This window comes from Candida albicans, chromosome 4, assembly GCF_000182965.3.
Source record: "Candida albicans SC5314 chromosome 4, complete sequence".
Lineage (NCBI taxonomy): Eukaryota > Fungi > Ascomycota > Pichiomycetes > Serinales > Debaryomycetaceae > Candida > Candida albicans.
This window is the reverse complement of record NC_032092.1, coordinates 816,323-830,526: the sequence shown is the minus strand read 5'-3', so window position 1 is coordinate 830,526 and position 14,204 is coordinate 816,323. Positions and strand designations below refer to the sequence as shown.

Below are 14,204 nucleotides of genomic sequence, written 5' to 3'. Positions count from 1 at the left end.
GTTTTTCCAACAAATTCATTCATTTATTCATTCAATCATTCAATCATTTCACAATTAAACATCACCATCATTCATCTTACATTAACCTTCACGCTATACTGAAACACCATATATATAATAATGAGTCAAGATTCTAATGCTAAAATTAATTATTTATTAAACATTATAAATTCTCAACGGAAACCCCCAATAATTAATAATCCCAGTATATCGTCCAATACCAACAGAGTTCGAACTAAAACTAAAACAAGAACAAGAACTAGTCCTAATTCCAAAACAAAGATTAAGACAAAAACTATGAACACTATGAAAACTAACAATAGAAACTCGATACTTACTGAAACAGAAGAATTATTTACTAATGAATCACAAATCATTGAATCATTTAATTCTAATTGTACCATCGTCGATTCAAATTCAGACTTTCATGATAAACTACATGTATATAAATCACCCATTATTGATATAACGAAATATTTCTCACCCACAGTGGAATCACAAATGGATTTAGAATTGATAATATTAAATGAATATTATTTAAAAACACATCAACACCACCAAGAACAACAGAATGATGAGGATGAGGATGAGGATGAGGACGACGAGTTGAACTATTTTTATATTGATGCTCATTTAAAATATATTTTATCATCATTAATTGATCCAATGCCATCAGGTTATCAAGTATTAGATGTTAATCATTCATGGATGATTTATTGGTTACTTAATTCTTATTATCTTATACAAAACCCCACTATGGAAATCAATCAATCAATTTTGGATTTAATTGTTAATAAAATCACTAAATGTATAAATTATGGGGATTCATTATCTGGAGTCCCTTTTGATGGAATTGGTGGCGGTAATAATCAATTGGGTCATTTGGCTTCAACTTATGCAGCGATTTTGACATTAATTTTAACTGATCAATATGAATTATTAGATAATTTAAGAGAATTAATTCGTGATTGGTTATTAACCTTGAAAAAACGAAGTAGTTGTGGTAGTGGGGCATCATTTATAATGCATGAAAATGGAGAGATGGATGCTCGATCAACTTATTGTGCCTTGATTATTATAAATTTATTAAATCTTACTAATTATGAAGAAAATTCATCATCACCAGAAGAATTAGATCCATTGATTGATGGGGTTGAAAATTGGCTTAATTCATGTCAAACATATGAAGGAGGATTTAGTAATATACCAAATACTGAAGCTCATGGAGGTTATACATATTGTGCCCTTGCAAGTTATTTCTTATTATATGATAACCGCAAACAATTTTCTTCTGGGTCAACATCATCAAGTAGTAGGAGTAGGAGTAATATTGATTGGGAAAAATTATTGGAATGGAGTGTTCATAGACAACATGAATTAGAAGGAGGAGTTGATGGAAGAACTAATAAATTAGTTGATGCATGTTATGGATTTTGGATCGGTGGATTATCACCATTATTACAATTGATAATAATGAATTCTTCACAAGGACAAGGGCAGCAACAAGAGGTGAAAGTATTTGATGAAGAGAAATTACGACAATATTTATTGATTATAGCTCAAGATGAATCAGGAGGATTTAAAGATAAACCAGGGAAACAAGTTGATTATTATCATACAAATTATAGTTTATCTGGATTAAGTATTCTTGAACATAGTTATAAGTTTAGTCAAGATGATGAGGGAAGAAGTTTAGCATTTCAAATTGATGTGGAACGAGAAGAAGAAGAAGGAGGAGGAGGAGGAGGAGGAGATAATTTTACTAATCCAATTCATCCAGTATTTGGAATTCCCATTAAATTTGTTAAAAAATGTCATGATTATTTTAAATTGAAACCAATTTCCAAACCGAAGAAAAGAGCAGAACAAAAACGTTAACAAGAACGTTAACAGAATGTAAGTAATAATGTTTCAAGAAGTTAATTGTGCTGATGTTAAGTAATTAAACCTAATTTCAAGTATTGGAGATAGGCTTTGATTAGTTGCTTATATCTTATTACATCTGAATCAATGACGATTGAATTGCAACTACATATTATTTGAAATAAATAAATCAATAAATAAATAAAATCAACAATGTCTATTTATATAAATAAATATATACATTTATATAATGCATTTAAAATAATAATAATAATAAACAAAAAAAAAAAAAAAGAATATTTATACTTGATTCTGTTGATAATCTTTTTCATGATTAATTAAAAATTTTATAAAAATTTCATAACAAGCAATAAATTGATTATAATTTTGTACCATTGAAATTCTTTGTTTTCTTTGATGTTGAATCAATTTATAAATCAAATCTTTTGAACTTTTATAAACATCAAAAACAACTCCATCAACTTCTCCATCAACTTCTCCATCAACTTCTCCATCAACTTCTCCATCAACTTCTGGCTTATCCTTGTCCTTGTCATTGTCCTTATTTATTATACCTTGAATTAATGAATCTAAAGTAATGAAAACTCCAGTACGACCACAACCAGCAGAACAATGAACCAAAATTTTTTTATTCAAATCATATTTTGCCGTTATTTCATTTTTCAAATTTATTAAATTTAAAAAACTTTGATAATCTTGTGGTATACTAAAATCAGGCCATGATAAATATTGTATATAATAAATTTTTTCATTAATCAAATAAACTTTTTTGGTATTATCTGTTTTTTCTGGTATTGGTTTAATCAGTTTTATAAATTCTTTATAATTGAAATAATTGATTGGTTCATAATCTAAATTGATTATAATTTGGATGTTTTCATGATTTATAATATTCCAAAAATCCGATATTGTTGAACTTAGAGGTTTTTGTGTGGCAATATAAGTGAATTGATTATTTGGTATGATGGAATTAGTATTAATGAAATTCCCATTAAAATAATCATCAATAAATGATGAAGAAGAACAAGAGGAGGGTGAGGAGGGAGGGTTATGGTTGTTGTTGTTGTTATTGTTGTTGTTGTTTGTAGAAGCTGTTAGTTTAACTCTTGAATGATCATAAGGCCAAATATTTTTATAACGATTTTTATAACCATATTCTATACCTCTAGGTACATTGAATTCAATTTTTTGACATGACATACAACAAGGTGATATAATATCATTATCATTATCATCATCATTGTTGCTATTATTATTATTACCAAACTTACCAATAGAAGAACCCAGTTTCGATGTGGTGGTGGTGGTAGTAGTAATACTATTACTACTATTGAAAATATTATTGATGCTGGTTTTTTCGAAATTTTCTAATTTTTCAAAATTTTCATATAAATGAACATTATGTAACCAATTGGGAATATTTTGTAAACTTTGAGGTATTTTTAATTGATAATTACGTAATTCTTCCAGTATTGGTTCATCATTACCATTTGATTTTTTATGAATTGATTGTAAAAAACTATTATTAATTGATGAAGATAATTGATTAATGTTATTGTTATTAGTGCTGGTGGTGGTGCTGGTGGTGTTATTATTATTATTTGGAGTGGTTTTGGTTATCATTGGTAATGTTAAACCAGATAAACTTTTGGCTTTCCTATGTTGTAATTTTGAATTATTCATTGTTGAGAAGTTGCCAATATTGTTGTTGTTGTTGGAAATATCAGAATCATCTATTAGGTGATGATATTTTTCAATATCATTTTTCAATGGATAAAATCCACCTTCTAAATAACTGATATTGAAATGATTAATAAATTGATTAAATTTTAATATTGTATGATATAAATTAAATGATATAAAATCATAATTAGAATTATGATCATATATTAATACATTTAATTTTTTAACCATCAGTGAATTATTATTAATATTAGTATTAGTATTAGTAGTAGTAGTAGTATCTGATTTTAAATAACCCAAAATAGTTGATTTTAAATCAGTTGATAAATTAATCAGTTGATTTAAAATTGTTTCTAAACCAGTTGAATTCCGTTTTAATAATGTTGTTGGAATACAACAATTAATGGCATTAGTTATTCGATTGATAGTATAAAGATTATACCCTCTTATATCAACAATTAAATCATAATCAGTTGGTTGTAAAGTATCAATAGTTTGTTTATGAATATTATTGGGTAGTTGATTAAAAGTTAATGTTGTTGGTGAAGGTGATTTAAACAATGCTGGAAATTTGCTAGTACTACTATTATTATTATTATTATAATTAATTGTTTGAGCTGATAATGGACATGGTTTGGAGAAATCAAAACTACCAGGTGTAATAGGACTAATAAATGGGAAACCAGTGTTGTTGTTGTTATTGTTGTTATTACTAGTGGTAAGGTTTGTAGAATTTGTAACTGGTGGATGAATAGATAATTTTGGAATTGTTGAAGACGGGTTATTAGAACTAGATTGTTGTTGTTGTTGTTGTTGATAAGTAGGGTGATGAAATGTAGTATTAGAATTTTCAACAGTTGACATGGTGAAAACAGAAGTGGGGAAGTAACACACGCGTAGAACAATAAGATATAAGTAATGTAATAGAAATAATAATAAAGAAGAAGAATAAAGTCAATAAAGAATTGGTGAAAAAGAAAGAAAGAAGGAAGGAAGGAAAACACGTAATATATATAGTAGTTAGCAGTAGTTAGTAGTTTTAGTTGTAACACCAACTTGGAATGAGAGAGGAGGCCATGATGAATAATTATTTCTTTTTGTCACGCTTGTCTTGTCACGCTTGTCACGCTTGTCACGCTTGTTAACAGTTTGAGTAGTTTGTTGTTGTATATTGTCGTGTGGTTGCAAAAAAAAAGATTATACATAGTCAGAGATAATAATAGAAACTCATATAATCAATTGAATTAAAGCAACCTTCTGGGAGATGATATGACGATAGATGGCATGGCTTGGTTAGAATATGATAAACAACAACAACAACAACAACAACAATCAACTGTTGAATTAAGTCATACAGAGAAGTTCTTCCTTTTTGTTGTTTTACCCTTTTGCCCTTTTCTTAAGTCTTCCACTATTTAATTTGCGGGTGAGAATCTAAATAATCTAAATTGTGTCTATGACGTCATACAAAAAAAAAATAACAAAAAATTCTCAAGGCTTTAAACCCGCCTCAAATATTAATAAAAATAGAAACCAGGAAAAAAGGAAAAAAAGGAAAAAGGGAAAAAAGGAATTATGCAAGTATCTATTAATCTTAGTGTTAAAGAATACGATATCCAGAGAAACCAGAACGAAGAACGAAGCAACTATTAAGTAGTAGTACATTCTGTATAATTACATATAATTGTGATATATCAATTATGTAATATCTATTACATCATTTTTAGATCAATATATAAAGCAAAAGGAAAGGAAAGAAAATAAATGTAGTCATTGATCGACAGTAAAAGGAAAAGAAGGATATTAATACATAATTGATAGAGTAATAGTAATAGTAATAGTAATAGTTAATGGAGAATGAGGAGGAGAAGGAGGAGGAAGAATTTAACCATTCGGAAGTACAAAGAAAAAAAAAAGAAAAAAGAAAAAAGAAATGCAGATTGGTTCTAGAATCAATAACTGATGCCAATTATTCTTTATTTTAGTGTTACCTATTCTTAAGTAGAGGCAATATTACATTTACATTTACATTTACGTCAAGAATAAATATATATAGGGGGGGGGAGAGGGAGAGAGATTTTATTTACTCTGGTCAAACGTATTGATAAAAGGGTAACATATTGAATTTGAATCAATTGCTTTTTTCAGCTGATTTACTACTTCTTTCTTTCTTTCTTCTTCTTATCAATTGAATTATATCCTATCAATCTATGAAATGTAATATATCTCCTTTTCTTTCAATCGTGTCTCGTTGCCTCGCCCTGCCGCTAATTTCTTGGACCAAATTATCCTCCTTCTTTTTTTTTTTTGTCTATTGTCACACGTCACCAAGTTTTTTTCAACCGCTATTCCCCACCACCACCAGCGCCTTCATTAGAAATTAGTTTCAGACGGGCGGCACTTTCACTAATTTTTTTAGTCAATTAACCATTCCTTCCTTCCTCCATTACATAGCAAGTTTTTAGCTTCTTCTCTCACCCTCGTCTCTCCCCTCCTCCCCCCCCTTACAGTTCTATTTGGTTTGACATATTTGTGAATGTTTTTTGGTCCTTCTGTTAAACTAGGTTAAACAATTTTATGCCTGACTGTTTACGAAKWTTGCTTAACTGTATTCGGTTCCAAATTGATTTTGAAACAAATCGTGACTCCCTTTTGTAACTCGTTGGTATTATTGTGATCAAAGATGAAACAACATACACGGAGACATACACAGAGACAGAGAGATAAATTGTTTGTATAATTAGTTGTTGTTGTTGTTGTTGTTGTTTTTTCTTGTCGGTTCAACTTGTTTATTACCCGAGGATGTATAATTTCATATCAACGTTTTCTCTATATTATTTCTTCTTCAGTTTTGATGTGAATTAGTCTTACAATTGGCACTAAATGATCACCTACTAATTGGTTAGTAATGTGTATCAACTGTTATCAGCTTATTGAGTTGTTTTTGTTTTTTTTGGTGGTAATAATACATGACCCAACTATTATAGGCTTATGAAATTCAATTTTTGGGTCACTACTTTATTATTAATGATCAAATGACCGCCACTTCGGGAACTACAAATAAATAAACAACCGAGAGTTCTACTACTACTATTCTTGATACCTCGTTTAGTAGATTTTAGTCATTCTTTTATTCGCATAATCTTTCAATCTATAATTAAGCCAATTTTTCCGAACCAAGCCCAGATCCAAGCCCGGACTCAAGCCCAAGACCAAGCCCCTATATACTTTGATTTTTGAAGTGATTTGATCTCAGAATCTTTCAGCCACGATAATACCATTGTTGTTGGTTAATAAATTTGCTATATTTAGTAACAATCAATAGTCAACTCTATCTAATAACAACAACAACAACTCCCGTTAATGCCAATGTTTACGTAACATTTTTTGAGTAGTATCTATTTCTTCCTCTTTTTTCACTTTTAATAAATCTATGGTCATTGAATTTGATTTTTCTAACTCTGCCTCATCATTGGCCGCAGTTCTCATCACATCACTAGTAGTAGGAGTAGGGGTAGGAATATCATTATTATCAACTGTTTGTAGTTGTGGTGGCGGTGATAATGACGATGGAATTCTCAGAACTTTGTCATATTCTTTCTTCAATATCTGTTGTGTGTCATATTGTAGTCTATCGGGTGATTTTGAAACCCTAGTAACACCATTCTCATTATATCGAGATCTAGCTTCATTTGCTTGTTCTTCTTCTTCAACCTCATCATCATCACTATCATCACTATCATCACTATCATCACCTTGAACACTACCGTATTGAAAACTACCATTACCAGCACCAGCATTGGTATTTTTCAATTGATTAAATTGTGATCGTAATTCAATATTCTCTTTTGTTAAATTATCAATCATTTTCCTTAATTCTTGACTTTCAGAATGGGCCAGTTGATTAGTTTCTTTAGATGGTGACACGTTATTATCGTTGTTGTTGTTGTTGTTGTTCCTGTCATATCTTAATCGATTATTTTCTTGTTTTAAATGGAAATTTTCATCTTTTAAATTTGTTAATTGATTAGTAAATTGTAAAATTTGTAAATTTTTATTATCAATTTCATTATTTAATTTATCAATTGAGATTCTCAATTCATTGACAATACCATCATCATCATCATTATTATTAGATGTTTGCCTCTCTTGTTGTTCATTTTTCAATTTTGTTTCATATTTTTTAATTAATTTATTAATTTCATTTTGATGATTTTTCATCATTCGAATTTCTTTAGTTTGAAATTCTTCAATTATATCTTTCCTTTCAATTATTTGATGTTTAATTTTTTTATTTAATGATTCAATAATTTTTTTCAATTTATTTATCTCATCATCATCATCATTTTTGGAGGGTTGTTGTTGTTGAAATCGTACTTGTGATTTATTACCATTTGATTGTATAGTTGGGATTCTTGACTTGATACTGTTATTGTTAGTTGTTGTCTTATTTTGATGATGAATATTTCTATTTTCATATTTCCCATTCATTTCATTTTCTCCTTCTTCTCCATCCAATTCATGAACCTTATTATTAATGCCATCTTCTACATCATTACCATTCGTTGACGGTATATCAAATCGACTATTATTAATATCTTTTATATCTTTACTTAATCCATCCCATTTTTTCTTTATTAATTCCCTTAAATTATTATTACCATTAACACCATTATCATTAGAGTATAGTACATCATTTAATATTGGTTGAATGATTTTATTATCTTGATCGTCAAATTCATGTTTATTGTTTAAATATGCTTCACGTAATTTATCTCGGAAATTAATATTCATTGATTTGAATTGATTGATTTGTTTATCGGACATAATTAGAAAGAGTGGTGATGATGATGATGATAATACAGGTATAATCTTATTATTGTTCCGTCCCCTTGTAACAAGTTCTATATCATTAAACCAAGATTGGTTGGTTAGTCAATTGTGGTGATTGATTGATTGATTGATTGATTGAAATAAAAATTTGGGCGCGTTTCAAAATAAATTTGACTGAAAAAAACAATTAAAAGAACAACAACAACAAACTAACATTTAACAATCTTCACGAATCAATACATCCTTTCTTCCATCATTTTCATTACAATCTATCACTTTCTATTAATTAAACATATATTGCTTATTATAATCTACATTTATCATTCTCAATTTACAGCTATAACCCACTGCCTACTTGTCTACTTGCCTAAAAATGTCTAGGAAACATATTAGGAAACAATCATTAGTTTCTCAAATTCAATCATTCCCATTTGATTTATATTTATATTTACATGAACTTCATGCTTCAATTGATTGGGATCAATATAATTATATCATTGCTTTACCCTTGGGGATAATTTCCATCACGATTTTTTCCATAATTCAATCAATTTTAAATTATTATCATTATATTAATAAACGATCACAAAATATCTTGTTTGATTCTAATTATATTCAATATGAAAAATTGAAAAATAATATAATTTATAATTCATCCAAACAACCACAAGAAAGAACCACTAGCTCTATTGGTGATAAGGAAATTGTTGATGTTCCATTTACAACTACTGTTTTATGGGTATTAAAATCTATTAATTGGTTAATTATATTTATTGGATTATTCAATGCCGCTAAATTATTTACGAAAAGAAAAAGTTATGGATTATTATATTGTAAATTAAAACCAAAATCGAAAAATGTTTTCAAATCATCAATTGAAAGATTATCATTTATAATTGAAATTTTAGCATTTTTATTAAAATTTTTCCAAAATGAGCAAGAACTGGAAGAAGAAACAGGGACTGAATAGTTTTAATGAATCATCAATTATTATGGATCAACTAATGAATTGATTGATGATAATGAAATTTGGCATGGGGGTTGGGATCCTTCTAAATTTTCCTTGTATTTATTTATTGGTCTTAATCCAATAAATCTTTATATCATCTATTATTTAATTGGTGAGAACAACAGCAACACTAGTTTTACTGATGATTCTAATTATAATTTTATTTATCCATCATATTTTTATTTAAATATATTAATTTTAATATGTTTAATCATGATTATATTTTATAAATTTATTGAATTTTTTTTACAATTAATTAATGATAAACAAATTTTATATCAAGAAATGTTTCAAGAATATAATAAAAAATTTGTTAATCCAAAAATTAATCAATTGAAAAAAGATGCCATGATTGATGCTACATTGGGACCTCATTATCTGATTAGTTTAAATGATCAAAAACCTTATTCATTTAGTAAACTGAAAGTATTTATAACTCATGATATTAAAGGTAAACCAATTACTGAATATGGTGATATTGATTCACAAATTTTACCTCAACAATTGGAATTAGAACCATTGACTTCATCTTGTTCAACAGCTATTAATCTGAGATTAACTAGTAGAGCAAATAGTGTTGCACACTATAGTAATAATAATAATAATGATAACTATATCAATGATGATTATGATAGAACATTTAATACTAGTTCCAATTGGAATCAAAATCGTCGTTATCAACAAAGTTCACGTTATCATAGTGGTAGGAATAATGATAATCTAATTATGAATACACCATTGACTTATTTACCTCAACCATCAAGATATTCAACTCAAACACCATCATTGAATAGTAATTTATCATTTAATCGATATGATAGAACTCCAAGTCCTACACGTGGAACAACGATGAGTCGTCGATATTCAAATCCTAATATTAATAACAATAATAATAATAACAATAATAATAATAATTCATTTCATTCACCTTCAAGAATACGTTCAAGACCTACTAGTCCTAATAAATTATTATCACCAACAAGACAACCACGATTAGAATTTGATGGAATTGGTAATACAACAATAACTAACGATGATCAGGATAGAGATAGATTTTCTCCATTTAAATCACCATCTCCAATACATCGAGGAACTTATCATCATTCATCTCCTAATACAGTCAATCCACAACAATTACATCAACAACAACAACAACTATCCCAACAACAACAGTCCTCCCAGCATAATAATTCATTTGGATATCCAAATTATCCTTATCGATCACCATCTCCAACAAGACGAAGACCTTCTGATTCTCCCGAAAGACCAAAACCTGGATGGAGATGAATAAAACAGATATTATATTCTTCTATATATATATATATATATAAATGTATGTATGTATATTAATATTAGTTTTTTTTTTTTACAATCAATAAACGATAAAGAGACATTTTTCTATAAATCATGGAAACCAAAAATATATTTTGATAAATTACCCCAAACTCCTAATTTTTCTTTATTATTATTGTTAATGGTTTTATTACCATCATTATTTCCTCCATTTTGAGAATCTCCACCATTAGTATTAGTAGTAGTACTACTACTATTAAGATTATCTTTTAAAAATATTTGATCTTTAGAAATTGGTTTTATATCTAATCGATTATATAATGATCCTCCACCAGTTGTTGTTGTTGTTGTTGTAGTAGTTGAACTTGTAGGAATAGTCTCACCAATAATGTTGTTGTTACTGTTGTTGTTGTTTTTGTTAAGGGTACCACCAGGTGTACTAACAAGTTTTGATTGTTGATTAATAATTTGATTCACTTTATCTAATGGAATATCTAAATTTCCTTCTCCCATAATAGTACTATCATTATCGTTGATGAAAATTTTCCGATTTTCTAATTTTTCAATAATACTTTTATGATAAGGTACAACTCCAATTATTGAACCATTGAAAACATTTCCATTTTCTTGTAATGCTTGTAATGCAGAATTAGGATTATCAAAGGTTAATTTAATCCAATGTTTACCACTAAATATAGGAACAATCTTGTTAGTGATAGTATTGTTGTTGTTGTTGTTGTTATTGCTGTTGGCAGCCAAATTTATTAAAATTTCTTTAATGTTATTATTATTGTTAGTACTCCCACTTGAACCAATGGTTGATGTAGTATCAAATTTTTCTAAAATTCTACCAAAACTTTGAAAAAATTTAATGATTTCAATTGATAAATTTTCAGGATATCCAAATACAATAATTGCCAGATTATAATGTTTCTGATTTTGAAGAATATCATTATTGTTTGTGGTATTTGGTTTCTCATCAACACCACTTGTACCACCAAAACCATTAGTATTGACATTAACATTATTAGGGTCAAGAATTGGAGTAAATTCTTGAAATTTATTGAAAACACTATCAAATGTTTTTGGATCTTTATTTATAAATGATTCAAATTTACTATCAGAATTAATTCCATTTTTATCTCTTGTTCCCTTGCCACTACCATTAATATTACTCAAATCATACATTGAATTCTTTGGTGGTAAATCATTTCCAAATCCATCACCATTATTATTCCCATTACCATCATCATTAATATCATCAATAGTATTATCACCACCAATAAAGCTATCATCAATTCTTGATAAATCACCTATTGAATTATCAAATAAACTAGCAATACTAGTGTTTCTATCTAATAATGATCCACTAATGCCACTGCCACTGCCACTGGTTACTCGACGATTTAAATTTGATCCAAATGATAATAAATTGAATTGTCCATTATCATTATCATCATTAGATATAATTAAATCTCCACCATTCAAATCACCATTATTGGATCTATTTTTACCAGTTTTATTTTTATTCTTAGAATTGAGTTTATTATTATGATTGTTGTTATTAGTGGTGCCTAGTTGGAAACTTTGTTTCTTTTTAGGAACTAAATGATTAGGTATTGTTCTCTTTTTCTGATTTTGTAACCAAAGAGGTTGTTGTTGTTGTTGTTGTTGTTGATAGTATTGTTGTGTATTAAATAGCTGTGGTTGTTGTTGCTGAATTTGTTGGGTTTGCTGTTGCTGTGGTTGTTGCGGTTGTTGCGGTTGTTGATTTTGTTGATTCTGTTGTTGTTGCTGTTGTTGCTGTTGTATAGATGCTGAATTGAATGAGGTATTAAACAAACTAGGTTGAGTCAGTTGCTGACCTCCAAATAATGTAGACATTTTCTAGTAGTTAAAGAGTTGAACTGAATGAATTGAATGAATTCTATTGAGGTGATGAATAAAGATTGATTGATCAAGCCAATTTTTGTTGTTTTGACTTTTTCCTTGAATTGAAATTCTTTGCAATGAGAAGAAAAATTTATGACTGGACAAATTACCCGGCCATAATAAGTTATTTGATGAATTAATATATACATTTCATTTATTAGTTTCAAATTATAAGAGAAAGATTAATCGACTTGGGGGGGGGGGGGTTATATTAATTAAATAAAAGTTATTTAATTTGACATTGATATAGTTTAGTTTAGGTAACTTTTTTGGGTGTATTTTGAAATTGATGTAAAAATAAACAGAAGAATTACAAAGATATCAATACTGGTATGTAACCATCTTATTAAAGAGTTGATAGTATAAAAAAAGTATAGGACTGTTAATTCATTCAATGGGTCTTAAATTGTCTAACTTCTTAGTGTATCTAATCTTCTTCATCATCAGTCTTTGATGGTGATGATAGAATTAATCAATCAAAGTCTTCTTGCGGAAAAATGAGTTGAAAAAAAAAAGCGATGGGATTCAATTACATCAAACTTACTTATAGACATCTCCTCCTACCCCCCACCGTATACACCTATACTATGGTTCAACTATCACCAGCAGAAAAGTCATATTTATATGATTCATTAACTCAACAACCAATAATAAGACCTGATTTACGATCAATTCATCAATATCGTCCTTTAGTTGCCAAAACTTCATTTTTACCAGGATCTAATGGATCAGCTCGTGTTAGAACTGAAGATGGTAGTGAATGTATTGTTAGTGTCAAATCAAAAGTAGTATTGATTCTGGAAGAAGAAGAAGAACAGCAACAACAAGGTCATAATCTAATTGAGGTGGATATTGATATTGTGGGACATCGTGATGATTCAAATTATGTTGCCAATTTAAAATTCCAATTAACCAATTTATTACAACAAAATTTCCCATTTGAAGTTTTGAAATTGACAAGTAAATATACATTTAAACTATATATCGACTGTATTATAATAAGTCATTCATGTTATCCATTAAGTTTGATTTCAATAGCCAATTATTTAGCATTGAAAACTACTAGATTACCATTATTGATTAGTGATGTTAATGATGAAGAAATTGCTGAATTACCAACATTTAGCGATGATTGGGAAAATGCTAAATTAATCCAAGATTATCATTTAAATGCTAATACTAGAAAGGGTGGATCATCAACGAAATTTCAACCACCAATTTTTATAACAATTGGAGTCATTGGGAAAAATTTAATTTTGGATCCATCATTTGAAGAAGAACAAGTTTTAGAAAATGGGTTAATTATAAGTTTTTATAATAATAAAGTCATTACACCAATATCAAATACTAATTTTGCTGTCAATTCCAATAATTCAAATTTTAAAGGATTGGATCAATCATTATTGATTCAATCATTAACATTATGCAATAAATATTGCCCGAATATTATAAGAGCATTAGATAGTTTAATAGAAGAAGATAATGATGATAATGATGGTTCTATATTTTAATACATCAAAAAGTTATAAATATATATATATATATATAAATGCAATTTAAATACAATAAT

At 28.2% G+C, this 14,204-nt stretch overlaps 6 protein-coding genes and 1 pseudogene across 7 annotated transcripts; 4 read left to right on the top strand and 3 right to left on the bottom strand. All coding sequences in view use genetic code 12, as the record gives it.

Moving 5' to 3' along the window:
* Window positions 1-120: 120 nt before the first annotated feature.
* On the top strand, window positions 121-1,878 carry RAM1 (protein farnesyltransferase; the record flags this gene model as incomplete). The annotated part of the gene is made up of 1 exon (XM_705456.2): window positions 121-1,878. The coding sequence occupies one exon, from the start codon at window positions 121-123 to the stop codon at window positions 1,876-1,878; it is 1,758 nt and encodes a 585-aa protein (XP_710548.2).
* A 285-nt stretch (window positions 1,879-2,163) lies between these two features.
* PTP2 (tyrosine protein phosphatase) lies at window positions 2,164-4,431 on the bottom strand (the record flags this gene model as incomplete). The annotated part of the gene is made up of 1 exon (XM_705455.2): window positions 2,164-4,431. One exon carries the CDS (start codon window positions 4,429-4,431, stop codon window positions 2,164-2,166), a length of 2,268 nt encoding a protein of 755 aa, XP_710547.2.
* Window positions 4,432-6,927: 2,496 nt separating this feature from the next.
* Window positions 6,928-8,394, bottom strand: CAALFM_C403880WA (uncharacterized protein; the record flags this gene model as incomplete). The annotated part of the gene is made up of 1 exon (XM_705453.2): window positions 6,928-8,394. The coding sequence occupies one exon, from the start codon at window positions 8,392-8,394 to the stop codon at window positions 6,928-6,930; it is 1,467 nt and encodes a 488-aa protein (XP_710545.1).
* A 379-nt stretch (window positions 8,395-8,773) lies between these two features.
* CAALFM_C403870CA lies at window positions 8,774-9,413 on the top strand (annotated as a pseudogene; the record flags this gene model as incomplete). Its single annotated transcript has 1 exon — window positions 8,774-9,413.
* Window positions 9,414-9,622: 209 nt separating this feature from the next.
* CAALFM_C403860CA (uncharacterized protein) lies at window positions 9,623-10,696 on the top strand (the record flags this gene model as incomplete). The annotated part of the gene is made up of 1 exon (XM_705451.1): window positions 9,623-10,696. The coding sequence occupies one exon, from the start codon at window positions 9,623-9,625 to the stop codon at window positions 10,694-10,696; it is 1,074 nt and encodes a 357-aa protein (XP_710543.1).
* Window positions 10,697-10,807: 111 nt separating this feature from the next.
* On the bottom strand, window positions 10,808-12,586 carry CAALFM_C403850WA (FG-nucleoporin; the record flags this gene model as incomplete). The annotated part of the gene is made up of 1 exon (XM_705450.2): window positions 10,808-12,586. One exon carries the CDS (start codon window positions 12,584-12,586, stop codon window positions 10,808-10,810), a length of 1,779 nt encoding a protein of 592 aa, XP_710542.2.
* A 635-nt stretch (window positions 12,587-13,221) lies between these two features.
* Window positions 13,222-14,145, top strand: RRP42 (exosome non-catalytic core subunit; the record flags this gene model as incomplete). Its single annotated transcript, XM_705449.2, has 1 exon — window positions 13,222-14,145. One exon carries the CDS (start codon window positions 13,222-13,224, stop codon window positions 14,143-14,145), a length of 924 nt encoding a protein of 307 aa, XP_710541.2.
* Between the last annotated feature and the right edge of the window lie 59 nt (window positions 14,146-14,204).